The sequence below is a fragment of the Aspergillus welwitschiae genome, assembly GCF_003344945.1.
Source record: "Aspergillus welwitschiae strain CBS 139.54b unplaced genomic scaffold BDQ94scaffold_80, whole genome shotgun sequence".
Classification (NCBI taxonomy): Eukaryota; Fungi; Ascomycota; class Eurotiomycetes; order Eurotiales; family Aspergillaceae; genus Aspergillus; species Aspergillus welwitschiae.
In genome coordinates, this window is record NW_020798774.1 from 26,230 (window position 1) to 50,688 (window position 24,459).

Sequence of the window (24,459 nt, forward strand, 5' to 3'; positions counted from 1 at the left end):
TATGCGCCTTTATCTCGAGGGGATCCGTCTTTTCCTTCCCTCTTTTTTTCTCACTTCATCCTTCGACTTGCTGTTTTGCTTTTTCCTGACATTGCCTTCCTTGCCGGCGGTTCCCCTTATCAGCATAATAAACATGGAATCATCACAGACCCGTCCTCAATCTCCTCCTGACTTTTCCGTGCCAGCCTCGTCTTCCACCGTTGATGTCCGCGTAATCAACACGTGAGTCATTACCAAGCTCGTAGTTTCTTACCTTTTCGTTAAATTCCATCCAAGCTCAACTAAGTCAAACTAGTAATACACGCCTCTACCTGAAACCAGGGGTGTTCTGGGAGCCAGCCTTGCGCGGCTTCGAAGGCCCCCACGCGCCCATCTACTGTTTCCTAATATCGCACGGGGATCGCCACATAGTCTTCGATTTGGGCGTCCGCACTGACTGGGAAAACTATGCGCCCAAGGTCGTCCAGCTCGTCAAGGCGACGACGGTGGTAAGTGACTGCACGCGGGACGTGGCCGCCGTCCTGGACGAGGACGAGAGCGGGCTGGGGATCCGCACCACCGACATAGAGGCCATCGTGTGGTCGCACAACCATTTCGACCATACAGGCGACCCGTCGCGGTTCCCACCCACGACTGAGCTCGTCGTTGGCCCTGGTGTCGCTGCCAGCTCGTGGCCCGGCTATCCATCCAACCCGGATGGCATCGTGCTCGACAGCGACGCGGCCGGTCGCCCCGTGCGGGAGATCTCTTTCGAATCCCCCAACAACCACAAACCCCTCCGCCTGGGCCGCTTCAACGCTGTTGACTATTTCGGCGACGGGTCATTTTACCTCCTCGACGCCCCTGGCCATGCTATTGGTCACTTGTGTGGCCTCGCGCGCACCACCGCCGACCCGCCCACTTTCGTCTTCATGGGCGCTGATGCCTGCCATCATCCTGGTGTGCTACGGCCTTCGGCCTATCTGCCGCTACCATCATCATCAGCAGTAGCAGAGAAGCACCACTACGGAGGCTGTCCCGGCGATCTGTTGATGCAGATCGGCAAGTGGCAGAATTCCCACGAGCCCTTCTTTCAGGTCGCTCGTGGTCCGTTGTTCCCCGACTACCCGGCGGCAATGGAAACAGTCACGAAGATCCAGGAACTCGATGCGGCGGACAACGTTCTGGTCCTGTTGGCCCATGATGATTCTCTGCACGGTCGTCTGCCTTTGTTTCCTGATCGCGTCAATGACTGGAAGGCGCAGGGGCTGCGCGAGGATACGCGGTGGTTGTTCTGCCATGAATTGCAGCATGTGGAGGAACGGTGATGTTCTGGGCAGGTCTCTTTTTCTGGCGGTAGCTTGAAATTTGCATCGTCTTGGATGAGTATCTCTATCTCTGCAGTAAGATTGGCATTTGCTTGAAACTTTTGACATTGTCTATTTATGATGATTACGTTGTTTCTTCATGTTACTCAAAGGTGCTCTTGGGATACTCGTAGTGCCATCGGGCGCCTTTTGTCATCTGAGATTGGAAGCACAGTATTCCTGACAATGGCAATCTAATCTAGTCAAACTTTAGTCTCACCTAGAAGGTACTTCTCTATTCCTGTCTCCTAGTGTATGATGACAGAATGTTAGATATACAGTGCATACCTTTATAAACCGTGTTGTTACCTAGCGGTTCCCAGGCTGATTTTTACCTGGTCTTTCGCTCAAGTTCAAGCTCAACCTACGTAAAACACTATAATATTCGTAGTCTCATATAGACATATAGGCTTAGACTGCTGAGTATTACTTCTTTGCGTGGCATTGACTGGACCCAAGATATATATGACAACACTGCACTCAACAGACGGGTGACCCAATCGCTCAAGAATTGTCGTATGCACAGCATTAGACGTAAGTGCGCTTATCTCATCCAAGCCAGGAGCTTTGATCTTGAATCTAGCTAGTGACCAAGCGCGTTGTGGGAAAGAGTCAGAAATAGGGGGGAATAAGAAAGAAAAAAGAAAGAAAAAGAAAAGGGGAAAAAAAAAGGGGGGGGAGACATACAACAGAAATTATTATGACCGTGCTCATCCAAGGTGTGGGCGTCTCGCTGCTCCTACTGATCCTTCAGGGCCTTTTTTAGAGACTTGGATATTTGGTAGGAGCTGAGCAGGGAACGCTATGTTTTGCATGAAGTTCTTTGAAGAGTCTCTTGATTGTTGTACCCCGCGGCGTGGATTAGAGCTAACTAGATAATACTTAGAAAGCAGTCGTGTGTGGCACAATATTGGTTGAACCGTAGCGTATTGCAATACGAGTGTTGGGTTAACCCAACAACATCCCCCTCGGGCAAACCATACTCACTGGAAGCTCTATGGTACTGACATCAAACTTAGCAATAGACCTGTTGCCATCTGTTACAAAGACTATACAATCTGTACTGTAAAACTACATCTAGAGTTTACTATAAAGATTAAACAAGATTATAATATCGATAAATACTGGTTAGATGTTTCTTAAATTCTATTAGAGAATAAGACTTAATATACTCCGATACCTTTGAGAGCCTAGAAACAACAATGACAAAGGATGTCGTTAGAAGTCTGTACATTCACTAAAAATTTTCAAATCTAGAGAAAGAAAGAAAAACTATCTACAGTAATAATATCAGCCTGTTTTATATATCTTCAGGACTGATCAGAATTCGGTAAGCTCCTTTCCTTATCCTTATCTCTATTATAAACTTTCTTCTATTAAACTGGTTCTTTTCTGTAAGTTCTTTGACTTTCTTTTACTATTCTCATTGGCAGCTCCTGCTCGTTGAACTACTCTGGCTACTGCTGTCTTCAGTCCTCGGAGTGGAATATGTCACGTGACCTTCGTAGAGGGGTCACGTGGTGAGGCATGGGAGGCCGAGGTCTCACATATCTGTGAGAGCCTAGAAACTACAATAACAGAGGATATTGTTAGAAGTCTGTACATTTACTAAAAATTTTTGAATCTGGAATAGAGTGGCTATTCCTGACCGTTATACCTTACCCGTAACCTGACTGTTAACCGGCGGTAGGTTAAGGTAGATTAATATGTTGTTCTGCCTGATTCTGCCTGATTTCTACCTGATCTGATTAAGCCGGTTAACCGTACAGTTAACAGTCAGATATATATATTTTAATTTTTATCAATATAAAATATTATTTCTAGCTTATTATCCTCGTCATTATTAACAGTAAACACAATCTTAACGAAACATAGAAGCCCTCTCAGCAGTATACAGCTCTTGATCTTTTACATAGTTTAAGAGTATCTTAAAAAGTTCCTCTAACACAGAAAGCTCTATCTAGTAGTTTCTTACTACTGCTATATTTAACAATCAATTCTCTATATTAAAACTAATAATATTGCAACTTATAATATAATCCGCAGACAGCAAATATATATATATATAATCCTAGAATATCAAATCTACTGGTATATACAGATAACTGGAACCCGAATAGCATGCCCTGTGTATATATATATTCCCAGACCTTTTGTCTTTTTACCAGTTCTAAAGATTTCCTGTAATTTAGACTAGGCCGGACTTATATAAAAATTAATTTATAAGAAGAAGATAATAAGTCTCAGTAGAAGAAAGATATTCTGCTTATCAAGAAATAGAGATAATATAAGAATATAGAGAACATGGCTGGTTTATATATACTGGAACCAGGTAATCATCGCGTATAGGATTATATCCGTGGGTTCGACGGGGCGGAGGGTCCATTAGCTGGAAAGTAATACGCTGCTCCGTCGAAGGCTGCAAGCTTGTCTAGCCTACCGATTAATCTTTAGTTTATTAATGTGCTATAATCTTTCTCTTTCCTGAATACCGCCTAGACCGGGGAAAAGTTGTCCAGGAGAATAATGACTATCTTTTATACTGAAGAAAGGTTCCCAGAGGAGGTTCTGGAGAACTGGAGAAGTCGCACTCTATGTGAACTCAATTGGAGCGCAATTGTTTTCATATTCTATGCTATTTCCCGACTGTAAAGTAGGCAGCATTGAAAGTTCTTCTCTGAAATGGCCTCGGGAACCGATCAAACTCAAGCCGATTTCTATATTTACTGTATTTAATTTCATTTATTTCTTCTGTGGAAAGTTGCCTGGCCGACTTTTTGACCAGGAACAGGGGCTAATAAAATTATGGTTCGTTTTTGTGCTGCTTTGCTGTTAAGCACAACAGGGGTGATAATATGAATACAAGTCTGCTTCAAAGCATATTTCCTAGGAAAGCCGTATAAACTTATACAGCTAAAACAGAATAAAATTATATAGTATGGGCAGATACTCTTTGTTATTAGACAATAATCTTATGATTATTAATCTATTATTATTCTCTAGCAGTAGTCTCTCTAGCGCACCCGTTTATATTTACTGTATTAGATGGCAGAGGAAGAAGAATATGCCCGTGAGTCCTTCTATCATATTTTCACATGCTATAATGTATTAGATAACACTAGTTATTGCGTGCTGTAGTAAAAACTGGAAAATATTTGCTTAAACCACCTAAAGCGCAGACTTAATCCACGGAGAAACATTTCTAATTTTAGATGGATAATTAGCAATAGAAGTCGTACAATACCTGATAATCATGGCATATAAAAAGAGGGAACAGAAGACAACACAGTAATAAATCACAGTATTCAGAATCTATAAAAAAGATATTATTTCAATACACCATCAGGTTCCTCTTGCCTGTTGGCTCTGACATTTTAGAGATACCTCCTGAATATTATCTTGAAATAATTGTTAAGAAACAAGTCCTTGGAGTCAAGCTGCCTGCATATCTGAAGAAAGCGACGAATACACTCCGAATCTCCGGTATTCGCAAAGTTACCGATCGCCCCATCGCGTGTCTTATTAATATGCGGGATTCCACCATGAAGCACTGCAATCTTATTGAACTCAAGGCGAAAATTTTTCCAGGCAGGATTCTTTGGGTCAGGATATACAGGATTAACCACCATCATATTAGTATTCCAAGATTATGACAGCAGGGACGCCTGGTCCTGCTTGATAAAGTAAATTAAGATGGACAACTGTAAGATAAAGTTATGCTTCTGCTGAAAGCAATCACTCAATTGCAGAAATACCTGAATCATATCATGCTATTTCTCCTCCGGGAACACTCAGTCATAGAACTCAAAATCCGGGTCGTCTTGAGCCCAGAGGATGGCACGGTCACACAGATTGATGATATAAGAATTGTGACGAATGATCTTCAGTGGCAGATCAACCAGGATGAAGTTGATAAATATAACTATTTCGGCCGAGGAGTGTAGCTTTATCACTGCTTTGATTAGAGATAGAAACAAGCTCCCGAAGAGACTTATATTCTTGCTTTCAATCAGATTAAGAAATACCCCCAGGAAGAGCGGTCTTAGTATCTCCGGTTCTAAGAACTTGCGGCACTGCTAGAGCAGCTTGCCCGTAATCAGAAATAGTATTCCGAATACCTGGTCGTATCTATCTTTCAGAGTCTGCAGCTCCGCCGCGAAGTCGCTAAAGAATGTCTTGATTTATGTGACTTAGAAACTGACATTCAACGGCTGCGTCTTAAAGACACGGATGGTGACCTCGCAGACGACACCTAGCATACCATAATAGGAGTGAATGGCAGGAAGATAATCTTTATTCTGTGATTTCAAAAATTCTATGATCTCGCCGGTTGGCGTGACAAGCTTCACACTAAGTATATACAAGAAGAACTGCGCAGAGCGTCTCATTGAGATGTTATTAGTATGTGTACCGCTTATAGCACTGATCTGAAAATTACTCTATTCCAATATAACAGGAGGTTGGAGGCTGACCTCTTTCAAATGTGAATACAGCTGTCGCAGTGTCATGCCTCCTTGGACTGTAATAATCAACTGTTCCTAATTAATAGAGATAAGATTATCCATATTCTCCAGTGAGATAATAATACCAGAGCCCACCATGCATTGGGTGGTCGAATGCATGGCGCCTATAACAGCCACATGTTCATTTTTATTAAAAGCTTGTTTGACAATGGTCTGAATATCTGAAATCTGCGTTGAAGTCTTGAAGCAGTTATCAGCTACCTTAAATTTAATATCATTATTCCAGTTGCTGAGGATAGGCATAGCTGTAATCTGTTATAAGAAGAATAAACTTTCGCCTCAAGTTAAATAAAAATAAACTGAGGATATTATTAAGATTTCACAATAAAGATAGATAAGATGAAACTCTATGACTTAAGGTAAGAGAAGATAATTATATATAGCAGGCATATACTGTAATCTTAAACCGAGCAATACAGCTTTCTGAGTCGCGCATAGTCCTCAACGGAACGCAAAATAACTGGTCGGAATGATGTAAAGACTCGCCAAGTGGAATAATTATAAATACGTGAACTAGATCTTGGCGTGACCTGGACTATTTTGTAAGTATAATTAAGTCTGGTTAGACTTTGCAGAAACGATGTCCTTGTGTACAACCTGGTCTCGATGTAAGATATCATTCCACCAGAGCAGCAGATTTTGGGTTGGACCGCCTAGGGACACCAGTTATATATCCATCCTACTAACTCCTAGCCCCGTACAAAACATTCCGACTAATGAAATTCTACTATGTCAACCTGACACCATAGAACTCAGTTTCTTTTGGATAGGCTCCCTAACAAGCGTAGAGCTTGCTGTATTCTGTACTTAGCTGTATTCTTTACTTGAAATATCCTAATATAAGTTAGCCTCAACCAACAGTCCCGATAGATTTTTTGTCCTAAGTTTCTGTGGTTTATTAGACACTCTCACATTCCTCGTAATTACGGAGTGCAACAGTTTCTACCAGCACGCTATCAGGTCGGTCGGGTAGGTCGGGTAATAAACTTTTTGCTGGTACCATTTCATACTATGATTTACCAGTGTATTAAGTTTCTTAGTGCACATAGCTTATTATTCCCATTTCCTCAAGCTAGAGAAGGCCTGGGCCCTACACAGCTCTGTGAGCATCTTACTATAATAAGATGGGCGACCAGTCGAGGCCTTCAGTTCTGGCACATAGATTTATATATAACTTTTATGGAATTTATAAGAATACATATTCATACCCCTACTAGATTTCTCTAGAAGTGGAGGTTTAGATCTTCTACTGATAGCATAGACCTGCTTTTAAGAGACTGAGGTTGATATCTAAGTCTGTGGAAAAATTATACAGCCTCTTGGACTGTGAGCTAACTTTATCCTATTTTATACAAGATAATGATTTATTTTATATAATGTGATAATGTCCACAGCAGACCTTTCCCGGATCCGTTTCTATACTTTATCTAGGCTCGTTGGTAATCTTAAATATTGCTACAGAAGTAATATTCAAGATCTCCAAATGTAATATCAATTATATTTATCATGCATATCACTGTAGCCTATGTCAACGGGCGACCACTCGAGTGCCCGGAATACAACAACAAAAATACAGTATAGTAGGAGGGCTCGCAGATCTACGGCTCTTATGAAGCTGTCACACAGGGCCTACAGACCACAAATCCCGATAGAAAGCTGATTCTATCAAGAAAAAAGGCAAGCAGGTGGTCATACTAAATAATAACTCCAGTAATCCCATGACTGGGTTTAGCGATAACTGGTGGACAGGCATCGAAATGCTGCATACATTGTTTGCAATAGAGCACAATGCTATATGTGACACAGTTCATGCCGCGCATCCTGACTGGACTGGGTAAATTGACGCGTGGACCTCATAAATATAATTGCTATTTGGTAACTAAATGTGGGTTTTGGATTTTTTTCTTTTTATCTGATAACATTCCAGTTAGCCTTATTTTATCCCATGCAAGCTGATTATTCTGTATCTTTATTCTATCTTTATTCTCAATTACATGTTTCAAGACCGTCACGGCAAAGTCAGGATTATTAATAAGAACGGTAATCCCCCCCCGCATGTCTTAGAAAATCTCGGATATTGGTTGGAATAATATCAGATATAGTATCGCGAAGCCTGTTTTCGTAAAAGGGGATAGAGTACCGTATATCCTGAATTATCTCTGGAAATATTCCTGACATGAATTTTGAATTTGTCTAATCTATGATACAGGCGGTTGCAGGTTGCTGAAGAAGCTGAATACTGAATTTATCCACGGCTAAGTATATCCTAATATAGTGGCATGCTATTTCATCAGAATCTGAAATCGCAGCACTCTATCTCCTAGGCTGTAGTCTTGAAGATAGAAGAATAATAAAACATAGAATATAGTTTTAATATCATTCTCAGGAAGACTAATGCGCGACCAGGCTGTTTCTATATTATAATTAGAAAACGGTTCTCATATAAATTCTTAGTACACTTATGCTATGCTTGGGGGACACAGATTCGCCTCTTAACCTCTGGGCCGCCGAGTATATGACTGCATATTAGCAAGTCGACACATTGCGCCGCACCTCACTCTGCTGTGCATTTGAGTATCTGGAGCTGCTGAACATATTCAAGTCCATTAGACTGCCCCGAAATTCTACGCCCTACGACAGTCAAATGGAGCTCAAAAAACCATGCATATCCAGTAGCTAGCATCTTACAAGAAGAAGGCTACTCAATGCTGCCAGTGCCTATGTGCTCCACTGAGTGATTTTGATCCAGTAGACTTTGGTCCCCTCCCGACATCGTTCAACAGAGAAGCATTCATCGCTTCACTCAACCGCAGTATTGCATGACTGATTACCAAGCTAGGCTGCCTGTTGGCGACACGGGCCAGTTAAAAGAGCTAATAAGTTTTAGGATTCTAGATACATTAAATCGATAAATCGGAGCCCGGGGCTCTGAGTCGCGATTCTGAACTGCCAACTAAAGATGACAGATTGATGGGCGCACAGTAATCACCTCAGACCGCTAAGATTCAATCGCTAAATCCGTCCCATAATAAAACTATATGTCCCGTATATTTTCTCGTATACATATACATTAGTTTCGGACTTCATTTCTTGGCAGTACATACAAAGCGGAGGCGAATGCCAAGAACAAATCCATTCTGAGAACATCATCGGGTTCTTAAAAGTGATTTTCATTTACTTTTCACATAAGCACAAAAGCTTCTCATTCTTAAAGGCCTGATTCGCCTGAAGCTCCTTATTCTTCATGCGACACACTACGCAATGAGTTACTCGACCTGTTGCTTAAATCTAATTTTTCTTTAGGTGTCTCCTAGAGAAAGCATTATATTATAACTATAATAAGGCAAGACTGATTTTTGAATGTCTGCGTCCTGCACCAACAGAGCATTGATGACTGCACCACCTTGGTTGCCAGTGGCACCATTAATAAGTAGAGCAGTAGCTATGATTGAAGAACAAATCAGAGTAATTCTCACTCCTCAGCTATCCAGAAATAAGTACTAGAAGACTACTGAAATAGCTTCTATAGTAATACGTATAAGACCAGTCAATCTCCTAAATCTATCATATTAAGTTCATTGGTAGCTGTATATAGAAATACCTTGTATACCTGATTAATAAGATTATTAATACTCAATACAACTGTTTCGCGTATATATATATAAACAACGACTGGTCCACTATAGCATTGATCTTAAGGGGAAAGGAAGTGCAAAATTCACTGTCTTTATTTTATCAGACTGCTGGAAGAGCAGCCTGGGCCCGGTCTAGATAATTATTATAAAATGTTCCCGCTACGATTTTGACTTTAATGTATGTGCTGTAGGTGTATCTCGGTCGGCTGGACAAGAAGTTGTAGAGTATTTGGCAGAAGTAGATATTTAGTCAAACAGATAAATTTTAGAAGCTGCTATTGTCTCGAAAAATTATTATAGATATTACATTCTTAGAAATATGCCCACTAAGTCACTTGCCTGTGGCTTACCAGTTATAGGATAAAAAGAGACAGATCTTCCTATCTAAGCATGCCTAAAGAACAGTAAATCGAGTAGCGGCCAGATTTAATAAATAGAATAAGAAAGCGGTGTGTAACGGCAGAAGTAAGATCCTACTGAGCTCTTATAGAATCTATAATACAATTCAAAGATTAAATGCTCTAATTTATAGAGCTATAGATAAATAGCTAATCTACAGAAAATAAAAAAACGAGAAAGACAATTATTAAGAATATAAAAAAGTTTTCCTATGCCTCTGTAATAGATTATCCCTAAGCTTAATTAAGTCTATGTATATTGCTTAGTCCTTGGAATTGGGTGGGGGTCCATACCAATCCAATAGACCTTATACAGATGATTGGATAGAGCTCAGTCACTGGTATTTTGCGGAGGAATAAGAGAGTCCTAAGGAGATCTCTAGCAAAGCCTCCTACAGAGGCCATATATAATAGCCCTAGAGTATCTTATTTATATTATACACATAGATAGGAAGATACAGCTCTGTTTGTCCCATAATAGAAACGGACTGTAGAAACAATAGAACAGAGAAGAACAGAAGAAATAATCTGGGATCAGTACAGTAATTAGAACACGCCCCCGCGCGGACAGAAGCACGCACGAACAGCTAAAACTAGTTTATCAGCGGGCGAGTAAATTAACCGAGGGCACATTCGATTATCTACTAGAGAATAAGGTATCGATCATTCCAATACAGAATATTTAATTATCATGTACTGAGCGTAGACCTAGAGCTATGCAGACTAACGTAAATTATATTAACTTTAATATTCTGATTTATCCGGAAGCGGAAGTTCCAGACACTAACAGTGGTCTAGACTATTAATGATAATCTCGGAGTACTAACATCTGTGGTTAAAGAGACAAGCCCTGGAGAGCATTTCTTAGTATAAAGTAGAAATAAAAAGCTCCACAAATATATACTAAACAGATACAGATTGGTACAAATATGTTAAGGCTTAGGAAAACGAGCAAAATAATAAATGGTAGGCATAGTAATTATACAAAATACTGTAATACTTCAATTTCCATGCAATTACCTTACTTGGACTCATAAATATATTTATCTGAGGTATAGTTCATCATATTATTTCAAACTCCAGTACTTGGTTTATAGGATAAAATACAATGACACTAAATATATAACAGGCTTTGGGGTCTATCTACAGTATCACACAGGCCACAGAAGATTAATAAAATAAATTCCACCAGAGAAAGCTTCCCACATATACTTTCTGAGAGATGTGCTTAAATATACTACAGTAACCAGATTAAGCCATGCTCAACACCCAGTACTCTACGTAACAGGTAAGGAAACAGAAACAATGCAATTTTACAAGATAGTGGCCGGACCTGGAGAGTGAGAATCAGCAACATTAAAGCAGCCGTTTATTCACAATGAACTGTATTAGTGTCTCTAGTTGGATCATCAAGCGTGGGGAAGGAAAGAGGAAGATTATGGAAAGCAGGATATGATAATACATAATAAGCCATAAGTAAATACAATGAACCAGTGAAGCAAAAATAAGACATTAAGTGATACCAGGCTGTCACAGAAGACATGTATTGATTGTGTGTCAGGTAATGATTTTAATAAATAATAATATATAATTACTCGTACACGGGAAAGAATGTGATATAATTAGATAAAATTAAGAGTAATAGATGCGATCATACAGTCTACTTAGATTACTGTAACTAGTTAATGGGCCTAATTAGATGTCAGTTTCATGGTCGGTCTGCATGTGATTGTAGAGGGGGTATGTCAACTTGTATAGTATTAGTTATTACTTCTTGGTCAGTAATATTTTCTTAGCTTATCTGGACCTAAGAGGTTTCTGTAATGTTCACTCACTGAAGACAACAAAGTGGACGCGTATGAGAAGAAGCTATTATCTCAATAATTTAATAATTGTTGTCTGTGAAACCCGCGAATCTCACGGACTAATGTGCGTTAATACGCTGTATACCATGAACAACTCTCTGAAATGAGGCGGAAGTAGGCGGAGTTTAAGCATCAGATCTACTATGGAAATAGATAGAGTCCACTTAGCGGATACCGTATACAGACTGGTATATAAGCTAGCGATTAACAGCGCCAACGAGAGGCAATGGAGATGTTAATAATTAATAGAACATGAATTTGTTCTAAAGTCTCTTATTATCATGCCTAACCTATCCTGGCGTGTTCGGATAGCTTTTACCATGCAAGCAAATAATGCGGTGAGTATTCTCTGACTATAATAGTAAATCACAAACCCCCTCATATCAACATATTCAAAAGATCTATTCAACCCGAAGGCACCTGAGATATGGAGAAATTACAAGGCGCAGGATTTTAGCACCAAGCTCAGATAATAACACTATCAAACTCCAGAACACGACCGCCAGCACAGAGCAGCAGACATGAGATTATACTACAGCTAATAAACCAGACTATACTCTATCCGTGTTATAATTCATGGTCTAATAGTCTAGAGCTTTCTAGATCTACGAAATACTGGCAGAGTCCTATTAAAATGTAATTATCATAAAACCTCAAAACCATTTCGCTTGACATGGTCTGGTTGGCCGGGACTACGAGTATGGGCCATAGTTATATTCCGGACTTATAATTAATAGTGAAAGTTGACAAGAAAAGCCTCTTGTAATCCCCAAGACCTGTAACCAGCAAACCTTTATAAACACTATCAAAAAAGACTGATGTCCTCGGCGCAACCTGGATAAGCCGCGCGAGTAGATCTGTACTTGTCAAATTTCTCTACTTCTGGCTTACTAAAATGCTCACGGATCGCGCTCGCTCAGAACACACATATTCCAGGATCAGAATCTGCTAACTTTCATCTATCCTCGAAGGTGCCAGCATCAGCCTGGTCAACATCAGAGTAGCCGAGCAGTTGCTTCATAGGTCATCAACCAAATCCTATAAAATCTCTAGCCATACAGAGTTCAGTCAAGACATCAAATTAAAAGAAGTATCTAGTTTCTACAAGACATTAAAAACTTAAAGCAATATGCCTTTCAAAACAATAGATTGATATGTTAGACGTGTTAGACCTTCAACACTATACTAATTATCATCGATCTGCCGAAGATCTCGGCAGTAGATTTAATATCCGACAGTATTATTCTATAATATTCTACTCCAATAGACCACTTCGGCTTGCCATATCACTCGGGAACATATCCAGGGATTCAAAAAGTATAAAAATAAAGAGAATATTAATTGAAAACCTTATTCCAGAATCAGTACTATCTTGCTGAAAGAAGCAACTGAGCATTAGCCGTTTGCAGTAACTTCTCATAATAGTTCCAGAGTATGGATCCTCATGTGGGTCAAGGATCAAGATCGTATATTTAATTAAGGCATTTCTTTCAATTAAGCTTATTATAATAATTACTAGGTCTCGCCTGGTCTATTATAATTCTCTGTATCCGGATATTATTACTACATTGCTACTGAACATATACAGAATAGCAAGGCTTTACCAACATACTATATTATCTATATATCTTTTATAACTCAAAGTATTATAAAATTTTTAACTTTCTATTATTCGCACTGCTAGTAGATTCTAGAGTATTCTATATATAATATTTATAAATCTATTCATTATTTATCAAAAGTAATATTAATACAGCGTTGATTATAATTATTACCATGCTTTATTGTAATATTTTATTCAAAGAACTGTTACGGACCCCTGCTAGTTAACCTGCTAGTAAGGCGGACTCACCTAGAGTGGTTAACGGTCAGGGTAGGGTAGGTTAATGGGAAAATCTATACCTTCCGTCAGGTTAACGGTTAGGTATAAAATATATATATACCTAACCAAGGTTAACCGCGGTTAACCTGATTTGCTGATCTTTTCCTAGCTAAAAAGGCGGTAAAAACTAACAGTAAATTTCTGTCTGATTTCTGACTGATTTCTGCCTAAGCTAGCCTAATATAGTTAGACTAATGCCTGATTCTGCCTGATTTCTACCTGATCAGGTATAACAGTTAACCGTGGTTAACTGTTATATCTGACAGTTAATAAATTTTTATATCTTAACCTAACTGTCAGGTTACGGTTAAGGTTAGGTTAAGGTATAACAGTTAGATATAACCACTCTAAGTTTAATAAACAAGATATATAAATATAATAAGATATATAATACAGATATATACTTAGATATATTTATATCTAAGAAATAGATTAGATATATTTTTTTATTTATAGATACTTCTGGATTTTAAACTTTTCTTACTTTATAATTACCAAGTAGCAGAGTCTTCTATTAATAAAAGAAATCTGATTTATTAGGACTTTTATTATCTAATACTAAGATTAATTATAGACCGAGACCTAGAGATAAAGAAAGACACAACTATCACTATTATATAATAAGAATTTTAAAATACAAATATTATAGATCAGTTTATTTATATATATTATATTAGTCTTTATTTTCCCTGCTATATTCCATAAAATATCTTGGAAGAAGAGATTACAGAAATAATTTTAATCTTATAAAATTTATAATTTTTTTAGTTAACTACTAGTAGTACTTTCTTTTTATTATAGCCAACCAACTGTTCTGAACACATACACTGGAGTTGCATATTATATTTTATATAATTTTTTAATTATCAGCCACACCAATATGTCCCACAGAAAGACTGGTTTATCAAATATAAATTATTAATATAATTTTATTATATTTATTAAAGATTTTGGTAAGGCAGAATTTATAACATAAAAAAATAACCAGCTAGAGAATTACAGATTCTTATAATATTATTATATTTATTAAAATATAATACTGCTAGTCTCTCCAGCTAGCCACTAACCAGATTTGGTTAGATTCTATTTATTATATATATATCTTCATGTAGTTCTTTTTCTTAGATTAGAGAATTACTAAGATATATATCTTTGATTTTATTTACTCTACCGCATACTAGTCTATACTGTTTGAGCTTGCTTTGACAGTATCTTAGACTTCTATCTCTATTAAATTAGTTTATTTTTTTTTATAATCCAGCCTGTCCTTTTATTTAACGGTAGACTACTTAACACCAATAAACTTCTTATAAAAGCTGACAGAAGCCACCAATCAGTATTACTATATATAATAATAAAATATCTGGTATTACAGTAATTATGTAAAAGTTTAGACACTCTCTTGGGACCTACAGCCAGACTGTCTAGTATAGTAATATACTGTTTTCCAAATCACGGAGTGAGGAACAAGCAGAGATGTATATAGTATAATATTATTATAAATTTTTTATAATTTATCTACTTTTTTATTTACAGGGCCTGTTGGGTTGTGTAAATTAGATTTCTGAGAGAGATATTAATATCATAAAATACTATAGAGTAGAAGAGATAAGTCCGGCAGAATATTAAGTAATTATATTAATATAAGTTCCAGAGTGTCTAAACTTTTGCGTAGTCACTGTATATTATATTATAAATTAATTATTATTAAATATCTTATTTAGACAGATTTTACTATACTTTATTTTTGTAAAACCAGCAAGGCTCCGTGAGAAACAGTTTAATACTATTTAAAAATCTATTTATTAAATCTGATTATAATATCATGATTTAATAATAAAGAAAATTAAAAGAAAAAGTCCCTTCTCTTTCTATCTATAACTATTAATAATTAATAATAATTTCTAAAAAGCTAAGACGCGTAAAATCCGACCAGATATCTGCAGAATCTGCAGAGTCCGCAGAGTCTAAAGATAAAATAATATTAAGCTCCAGTTAATATTCTCCACAGTATACTAAAAAGCTAGGGAATTTAGAAAATATAAAGACATCTTCTTATTTAAAGTATATCTATTATTATTAATTCTGAATTCTGGACATGGATTCTTATCCTGTACTTCCGATCTGACTGGAAAAGCTGACTTGCGCGATAAATAACTATTAATCTGAATCTCCGCTGCATAGATTAAAAAAAATTAATATTTATTTTTTATTTTTTAATCTTTCCAGATCATCTAAGTCAATTTTTTGGAGCTAAGTTGGTCCTGGACCATGTTATAATATTTCTAGTCTAAGAATTTTGACTGACAGTATTTTCCTTTAAATAAATTAATCTATACTAATTCCGTTGAACAGGATCTGTGGGATTATGTAAATGCATGTTCAAGAATTTTAATTAAATAACTATTAATCTTAAAAGACATAGGAAGTTTCAACCCGATAAATATATTACTATAATATTTATTAAGATTTGAATTCTACTAATATTATAATTAAATAATACTGTCTGATATAATAGTGATGACCTCACAAAAATTGTCAGGTTATGTATTTATTATCCGCAGAGTAGAATTCTTACTAGATATTTAGTAATTATGAATAACTCTTCTAAAAAGTAAGAATAAACAGAATCTATCTGAAAAAGAAGATAAAATACAGTCTCAAGTTGTAATTATAATAGGAAAATAGAGAGACAGAAAAATAAACAGAGAAAAAGTATATATATTATATATATCTCTAGAATAACTATATTATAAAGTAATGCTTTCTCTCAGTATTCAGATAGGCCTTATTAAATAATATTCAATGATGCTAGGCTGAATAGCATATTTATATCATAGATAATATAAGATAACTTATCTAGATTAGTATAGATTATATTCTCTGTTAACCAAGACCTGACAATAGTTACTACCCTCGGGGATGTAACTGATCATCCAGTCTATATAAATACAGCATCGCATGCGCTCCAGGCTTGTAGAACCAGTTTAATAAAATTCCTAAATATTAAACTGGGAGCCAGAGAAATTATTATTAATCAAACTCTAAAATTATTATTAAAAACTTCCCAGATATGCTCTGTATATTGGCAGAGAGATTATCTTTTCAGATCCTGGAAAATATAAATATATACTGGAAAGAAAAATTAAAAATCTAGTACTTAATTATATCTCTTAATAGAAAAAAAAGATATGAGCTTTATATTACTTTTAAATCTGTATATTATAAAACTAAGACCAGCATCACGCTGGTCTTCTAATAAGTAGCTATTAATATATTCTGAATAATATTTTATAAGAAAGAACTTGGCCAGGTATCCGCGCACCATCTATTTTATTAATTATTATAAAATAAAGATAATTATTAAAATAAGCTAATTTAGAATACTTTTCTTCTATTCTTTTTTTAAGGGCAGTGAGCTCGCTCCATTCACTTATCAGAGATTATCAAGATTTGGTTACAGAAACTTTCAGGATTAGATAGTTAAAACTAAGGAAATAGACTAACGGGCAAAATCTATAACTTTGCTTTAAATAATAATAAAGAGAACTTCTGCTAACGGAGACTGTATATTTAGTAATAATTTCATATCTAGTCAGATATCAATGTCATTGATATTCCGGGAAATATTAGTATCCTAAAAAGAAGTCAGGATTATAGCCTAGTAGTCAGTAGCTATTTCTTTAATATAAATATCAAATAATATTAAAGACCACCACAATCTTCTGCATATCTCGGTTTCAAGCAGTGGATATTTTAAATATTCCGATTTACTATAAATTCTTATGTATTGCGCTACGCGGACCGCAATGCCCAGCATAAATAATAAAGAACAAGAGTCTATAGAGAGCCTTATTAAAATCTGAAAGAGTTAGTTATAAATAAATTTAGCAGATTCTAGCAGATCTACCAAATATAAAAAGAATATAATAAAATAATTATAATTATCTGATTATAAAAATCCGCAATTTACCAATGCTTAGTAGCAGGCAGACTGGTACTTTGCCAGAAATACTAGTCTGTATAAACTGAATAGGATCTTATATTTACTTGAAATAATAGAAAGCACGGTTATACAGTAAATATTAAATATTAAAGCTTCCAGATTGGAATTCACATTATTCAAATCACTGATAGTTTTAATAATCTGGTTTTGTAAGGTGGGAGTATGTATGTATATAATCTTGAATATAAAGTTTATATTTTTTAAATAGATCTGTCACAGTCTAAATATCTGTATAGATCTAGAATATAAGAAATATAGACTGACAGCTGTCTGGCAGATATTAAAAAAATAAATTAATAGTTCTATAGACATGATTCCAGGCCTTTTTAACTAAATCAGAGTCTATATAATTAACTGTTGTATCACTCTTATCATATTCTAGTAGCTGTTTCACTCAGCATCAAATGGCAGAGACCGGAGAAATTAAAAAAACAGTAAAAACATATAACTTAGTTTATAGCATACTAAATGTTTCTGTGTAAGTATTTATTAATTACTTTCCAAATTTTTTATATAATAGAAAGAAAGTGTATTTTACCTCAGAGACCATTTCAGACTTAATAATAATTAAAAAGAATAAATTACTAATCTCTTTATTACCAGGCAGCTTAATTTATAAGTTATAATCAGATACTTGCATTGAGATATTATATCTGTCAGATTCCCTGTGAAGTAAGATAAATTTTATATTACTCTATTTAAGAAAATATTTATACTTATATAATCTTTTTAATAACTCTTTCTCTTTAAACTTATACTTTCGGCAACAAGAGAGCTGACTAGGTGGTATATATTATATCTAAAATTTAATACAGTTTATACAAGAAATATTATAATTATATCTAATCTTACGCTGCTGATATAAAATAAAGACAGATTTATACAGCACTAGCTCTATCTCTGTAAGATATAAGATCCAGTAAATACTCAGCATAGATATCTTAAATAACTAACTCATTTATGAACAACTGAAAAAGGAAAGAAAAAAATATATATATAAAAAAAAATAGAAGGAAGAGATATATTAATATTTAAATTCAAATCTATAATCTTAATCCCAGACTATAATACAGAGAAAAATTTCCAGTCTAAATCTGCAGAGTTCTAGCTGATTATTCTGGATATATACTTTTTAATATTCCTGGTTACTCTGATTAGTCTACTAACCCGTTTCTTTCTAACTTTAAATAATATATTAATTAATCTACAGGACTGATCGGTTATTACTACTACTATATCTTGTATAACCGATGAATTTAACTTGATAGCAGATATTAGTTAATATAGAAGTAGCTATATACTGACTTCTGCTTTATTCACTTCATCTTTCAGCCGAGCATATAAAATTTACTTAATAAAATAAATATTTCTAGTATTATTATTTATTTTTAAAGTTAATTCTGCTGTCTGTAGAGCTGCTCCAAGCTTAATAATATTTATTATCAGATGGGCAGTTACTAGACTTAGAAAAGCCGGAATCTTCTCAGATATTATAATAATTATAGTAATACTTATGCTGCTTTACAAGCGCCTGCTATTGATTTCTGTTTTCAGAGTAATTTTTAGAATCTCATCAGTACTTGGATCTATAATTAGTGGGAGGCTCACTAACTATATATTAAAAAAACTTGATTTATAGACAAGAATTAAAGTTTTACAATTAATATATAACAGCACCTGGTGATGGTGTCTTTTTATTAATTTTTTAATTAATAATTTTATGATATTTATTATCTTCTTCTCTTTCAATGTCAAGTCTGCTACAGGCACAAAGCTTGGATTCATGAACTATATAAAAAATTTAAATCTATTAAAAGTCTTATTCTTTATTCTATTAATTATATACTTGATTTTGGCATTATAATGGAACAGTACTAAGTATGCATAGTCTTTATTAATAATAATTAATCTATTAGTGACTTTTACAGCACTACTTCTCGTCTTTATTATCATGGAGGTTATTACTCCAGAGACTGTAATAATTCTAACTCATATAGTTCTGATTATTTAATTACTGGCAGCATGGTTTTTGTTTTTCTTATTAATAATACAATAATATCACTTATATATCATCTTAGTATCTGGTTCCAGGTCGTCAAGGACCTGTCTACAATAGATATAAGATTAAAAACCATTCCTCTGGTATTATTCATAGTTATTATTAGTATAATATTTATTATAATAATTCAAAGAATTAGTTATTATATTCTTATAATAATAACAGCTTCTCTTTTCTACTTTATTAATGCAGGTCTGTTATTAATTCTTACCCCGAACTCGAGTACAGGCCACTGGATTGGGTACCAGGTAATATTTAGTATTAATATTAGATATGGATTTTAAATGTTTAACTTAGCTGTACAAACAGTATTTTGATCTTCAGATATTTCCATCAGCATATCTTTTATAATCTTAATATAACAGATTGGGGGCTTTATATTCCTTGCAGTCAACCAGAATATATTATTAACTAAATTAGTATAATAACTCTTTAATATTACGGGCCTGGATTTGAATATTATTATTAATACTAGTGCCACTGGACTTTGAAGGATTATTCCAGATAGTATACTGAATACTGTTATAGATATATATAATTATATACTAACTTGTATTTTTATTATAACTGCTGCAGTTAGCGCCTGCGCCATGCTCGGCGCATTAGCTTTAAAGTAGAAGAGTATTAAAGACAGAACAGAGACTAGTACTAGAGATTCAAGAAATAAGAAGTAAGAAGAGATTATAAATAAAAAAGAAATTAAAAAGAATATAAAATAAAAAGACTGGATACTTTGAAATTTAGATACCAGATGGCTAGAGCGGTAATAATTATGTCAGTACCTATTTACAACCATAAAAGCAACCGGAAGACTCTTTCACACTTCTAATTTTTGATTAATTTTATTTCTATACATAGAATTATATAGTCAGTCGACGAGAAGTTCTTAGAGCCAGTCTCAGCGAGTGACATGGCCCCTAAAAGTTATATCTTCCTCTAGTATAATTCCCATATACTAACACATCTGATATTTCAATTTTATAAATAAATATTAGAGCCTATAAACGCTAGAGCTAGCCCTAACTCAAAATCATGTGACTATCAAGTAGCTTTTACCTTATATTCAGATAATGATTTCGGTTTCTACTGCACAAGTCGACCTCTATATCTCTGGAAGAGTGGGGATGGATGGTATTCTATCCATCTTAAAATCTGTAGATCTAATCTTTCATGAACCCTAATCATTCAAGAATACCAGGTGCCTTGCGAGAATCCATCAAAGAATTCTCCAGTCCTTCGGGTCTATATATAAAGATCTTACTATTCTTTTCAGAGCCATGAAGAGCCTTGCGTAGCAATTCTTCTGTAATATATCCCTTATAAGATAGAAAACTATCTCCCTCAGGATCACTGACTGTTTAGAGATAATTGAATCAATCCGGAAAATGCTTCTTAGACCCTTCAAGCTCGTCTTTAAGAAGAAGGTCCTGCTCCGTACTGACGCCGAAGATCAGATTAATTTTCGTCTGGTCATTGGGATCGCGAAGAATTCCCTGAATAAGTTGATAAATAGGCGTAATCCCCGCGCCGCCTGCAATTAAATGAACTTGTAAAAATTGGTTTGCGGTCCAAGAGAACCCCTTCAGCACGGCAGCGAAAGTAACCGTATCACCTGGAATAAGAGAATGGAAATAACCGCTCGCTTTTCCATTCGGATATTTCTTGACCATTAGCTCAATGGAACCTTTTCTGATCTGTTTCGTAGTGTCATTATTATTTGGTATGCTCAAAATGCCAGAGGAAAGCGACGAGTGTGGTACCTAAATCGCTGATTAGAGTATACAGTCAGAGAACAGGTAGCCATCGACCTTGAGGTCGTAAAATGCGAAGAAGAGCGGTTAGAAGATGTTAATAACTTTACACAGTATGATTTTTCTCGGGACACAAATTTAGAGCTATACATGTCAAACTTAATCCGCTTCAAGCATCTGGATCTGGAAACTCGAAGACAAATCATTTTGTATTATGATTGACTGTTTCGACACTTTGCAAGCGGAGTGTCGTGAGTCCAAACCACCCAAAAATACTTGGTGGCTCAGGTGATTCAGCGAAGGCTGTAGATAAGAAACATGGCCCAATTCCAGAATAAACTCCCATACTCACTACAGCAACTGTGAATCCAGTGACAACAACTGGACGAGACTTGAAAAAGTGAAAAAGAGATTACAACACCGCCATCCCTTCTCGAGTAGCTTTAAGAATTCAGAAAGGCAAGACAGGGCACAGCCAGTAGCAGTTAATCAATGTGAGCGTGGAGGAACTGTGAAATGCTAAACAGAATCAAAATCAAAGACTTTATATCTCATCACATAGAGCCTGCTAAACACTGATAATTTTCAAGTTCCCGAATCTGATGCGTGGCCAACAGGAGACAAAGCCCGGCAAAAGCCGACCGATGGGGAATGTGGAACCTTAGGTATTTGTAAACCGTTGGTTTTGCCAAAAGCGGCTCTGAATGTCCCGTACTCGGTAGCGCACGCCGAAGAACCATTGTGCAGCACTTCGTTTTTCTTCAGATGAGCTTCCATTTTATGTGGTGTTGCTACTAAATTGAGTCAGTGGCGGTTGTATTAGGTTTTTTTCCGACCTACTCCCACCCCACCGCTCCGGCCCTTCATCCGACTTTCTTTAAGGCGCCGGACATTAACACAGGAAGCAAAGAAACCGACTTGGTTGAATAATCTAACTAATCTGACAGGGCGAGAGAACCCTATAAAAAAGGGCAGGAGCAGGTGAAGAAGACAAGCGACGAAAGTACTAAATATCTCAATCTCCGGTTACATACTATAACCTCTTGTGACGCTGGGAAACTGTGTAGATAGACTAGCTAGCTTTGAGCGATCTGATTGGCCGAGCCCGAGGAGTATGAAGGCAGACACAGCACTTCTCCCTTCTCTCTCCTCTCCATTCTCAGTATTCGCTGCGGAATGCACTCTTTTCTGGAAGACTACACTCTTGTCACACCGCTCTTCACAATAGGAGAAATAACGAATCTTAATTTTCGGCAGAGTTATCGGCACCTAGGCCCAACTTAGCAGTCATTCCTTTCTCACCCAGTGCGACTATATAGTCATATCGCTCTGCCAAATGCCGTCCAGCATCTTCCTCAAACGTACTAAGCAGTTCCTCCCAGGTGACTTGCTGCACTCTTGCGGCACGAGCGAACAACTTCTTTTCATACTGCACAATCGCAGTATCTAGAGTGTATTGATTGTGGATAATTGCATGTGCTAACTCCAAGGCATCATACATTGCGGTATTGACACCTTCGCCTGCGAATGGCGTCATGACATGGGCGGCATCTCCCAACAGGGTGAGATGCCGTTTGTGTCGCCAACGAATGCCAACTGGCAGCATATAGAGTGGCCGATTGATAACGGTGCCGTTACAGTTGTAGATGAGACTCTTCAGCTCGGGGCACCACGTTTCGTATTCTTTGAGCAGAAGTTCCTTCACTGCATCACGATTATTCAAATCAATAGCACGGTCCCTCAGCCACGATTCCGGACGGCGCATGTAAGCATAGGTGCGAAGTGAACCATCTCCCTGGCGTTGTGTATGGAGTACATTGTCGTCACTTCCATACGAAAGGTACGAACCGCGTCCAAGCATGCGGTTCATATCGGGGTCAATTTTATCCGGCTGAACAATCCAAAGCTCAAGGCAAACCACTCCTGAATAGAATGGCGAAATTGTACTCAACGCCTGGCGCACTTTGGACCACGCTCCGTCGGCGCCGATGACAAGATCAAACCCCGTTTCGACACCGTGGGTGAAATGCAGTGTTCCGTCATCGCCAACGTGCTTGAGATGATGGTCCCAGCGGATGCAGTCATTCGGTACTGAATTGAGTAAAATATCGCGTAAAACCGGCCGATCAATCTCGGGTCTTCCTCTGCTGGCACCATTGGAGTTGTAGAAGACTACATTTTTGTAATCGGTGATAACTAGCTCCTCGGCGTCGTATGAGGCATGCTTCTGATAAATATCCCAGAGTCCTGCTTCACGGATAGCACGCTGTCCCGTTTGCGAATGAAGGTCAAGAACACCCCCGGTCACACGGCGAGTCTCTCGTGACTTGTCGGATTCGAAGATAGTGAAGGGGATATTGGCTAGGTAGAGTAGTCGAGCCAAAGTCAAGCCTCCTGGTCCGGCCCCGACTATTGCGATTGTGGGGCGCTTTTCGGGCTCAACGTGTTCCCCCATATTCGCAGAAGTTCTTGACTTAAATCGATGTGAGTGCAAGTGAGAGAAAGCTGCAGCAGTGGTAAGCTAGGCGCGATGATAAGGAACTTCATATATGCATGAATTGAATATCAGTCGGCTTTTTGCGAGGCCGAGTGCCGGAATAGCATCTCGACAACGCCGAGTACTCCATAGCCCGAAATTTTCTTTCCCAAGTCATTCATATGACCCATGTTCAGCACTAAAGCTGTGACCGAAGAGGATCATGTCAAATTTCCGCCTAAATCCTGAAACTTAGCCGCCTAGGAAATTTACTGCGATTACGGTGTAGGAAGCCCGCAAATTACCCCTCTTGTCTCATGGAAGCGCTGCTGATTGGTCACCCGCGAACCATTCTGTGATATGGGACTCAATGCGGTATGGCTTGGTTAAGGGCGATCGCTTGCTCCGGCCGGAGCTGGAATTTCATTTCAGATCCGAGAGGGTAGAGGTCTCATATCGGCTTTTGCGGGGTTGGTTCTACAACCGAGTGGCGGGATAGTCTCGAGCGCGAGAGAGGC

At 37.1% G+C, this 24,459-nt stretch overlaps 4 protein-coding genes across 4 annotated transcripts; 1 reads left to right on the plus strand and 3 right to left on the minus strand.

Annotated features, from left to right (window-relative positions):
- Window positions 1-133: 133 nt before the first annotated feature.
- Window positions 134-1,307, plus strand: BDQ94DRAFT_176081 (MBL fold metallo-hydrolase; the record flags this gene model as incomplete). The annotated part of the gene is made up of 2 exons (XM_026772618.1): window positions 134-222; window positions 296-1,307. 2 exons carry the CDS (start codon window positions 134-136, stop codon window positions 1,305-1,307), a joined length of 1,101 nt encoding a protein of 366 aa, XP_026619906.1.
- Window positions 1,308-4,720: 3,413 nt separating this feature from the next.
- Window positions 4,721-6,112, minus strand: BDQ94DRAFT_164110 (uncharacterized protein; the record flags this gene model as incomplete). Its single annotated transcript, XM_026769908.1, has 8 exons — window positions 4,721-4,896; window positions 5,046-5,047; window positions 5,151-5,298; window positions 5,338-5,422; window positions 5,465-5,510; window positions 5,556-5,773; window positions 5,945-6,037; window positions 6,071-6,112. 8 exons carry the CDS (start codon window positions 6,110-6,112, stop codon window positions 4,721-4,723), a joined length of 810 nt encoding a protein of 269 aa, XP_026619907.1.
- A 14,783-nt stretch (window positions 6,113-20,895) lies between these two features.
- On the minus strand, window positions 20,896-21,811 carry BDQ94DRAFT_164111 (cytochrome b5 reductase family protein; the record flags this gene model as incomplete). The annotated part of the gene is made up of 3 exons (XM_026769909.1): window positions 20,896-21,064; window positions 21,113-21,408; window positions 21,689-21,811. 3 exons carry the CDS (start codon window positions 21,809-21,811, stop codon window positions 20,896-20,898), a joined length of 588 nt encoding a protein of 195 aa, XP_026619908.1.
- An 808-nt stretch (window positions 21,812-22,619) lies between these two features.
- BDQ94DRAFT_186063 (FAD-dependent oxidoreductase) lies at window positions 22,620-23,920 on the minus strand (the record flags this gene model as incomplete). Its single annotated transcript, XM_026775049.1, has 1 exon — window positions 22,620-23,920. One exon carries the CDS (start codon window positions 23,918-23,920, stop codon window positions 22,709-22,711), a length of 1,212 nt encoding a protein of 403 aa, XP_026619909.1. The 3' UTR covers window positions 22,620-22,708.
- Window positions 23,921-24,459: the final 539 nt, after the last annotated feature.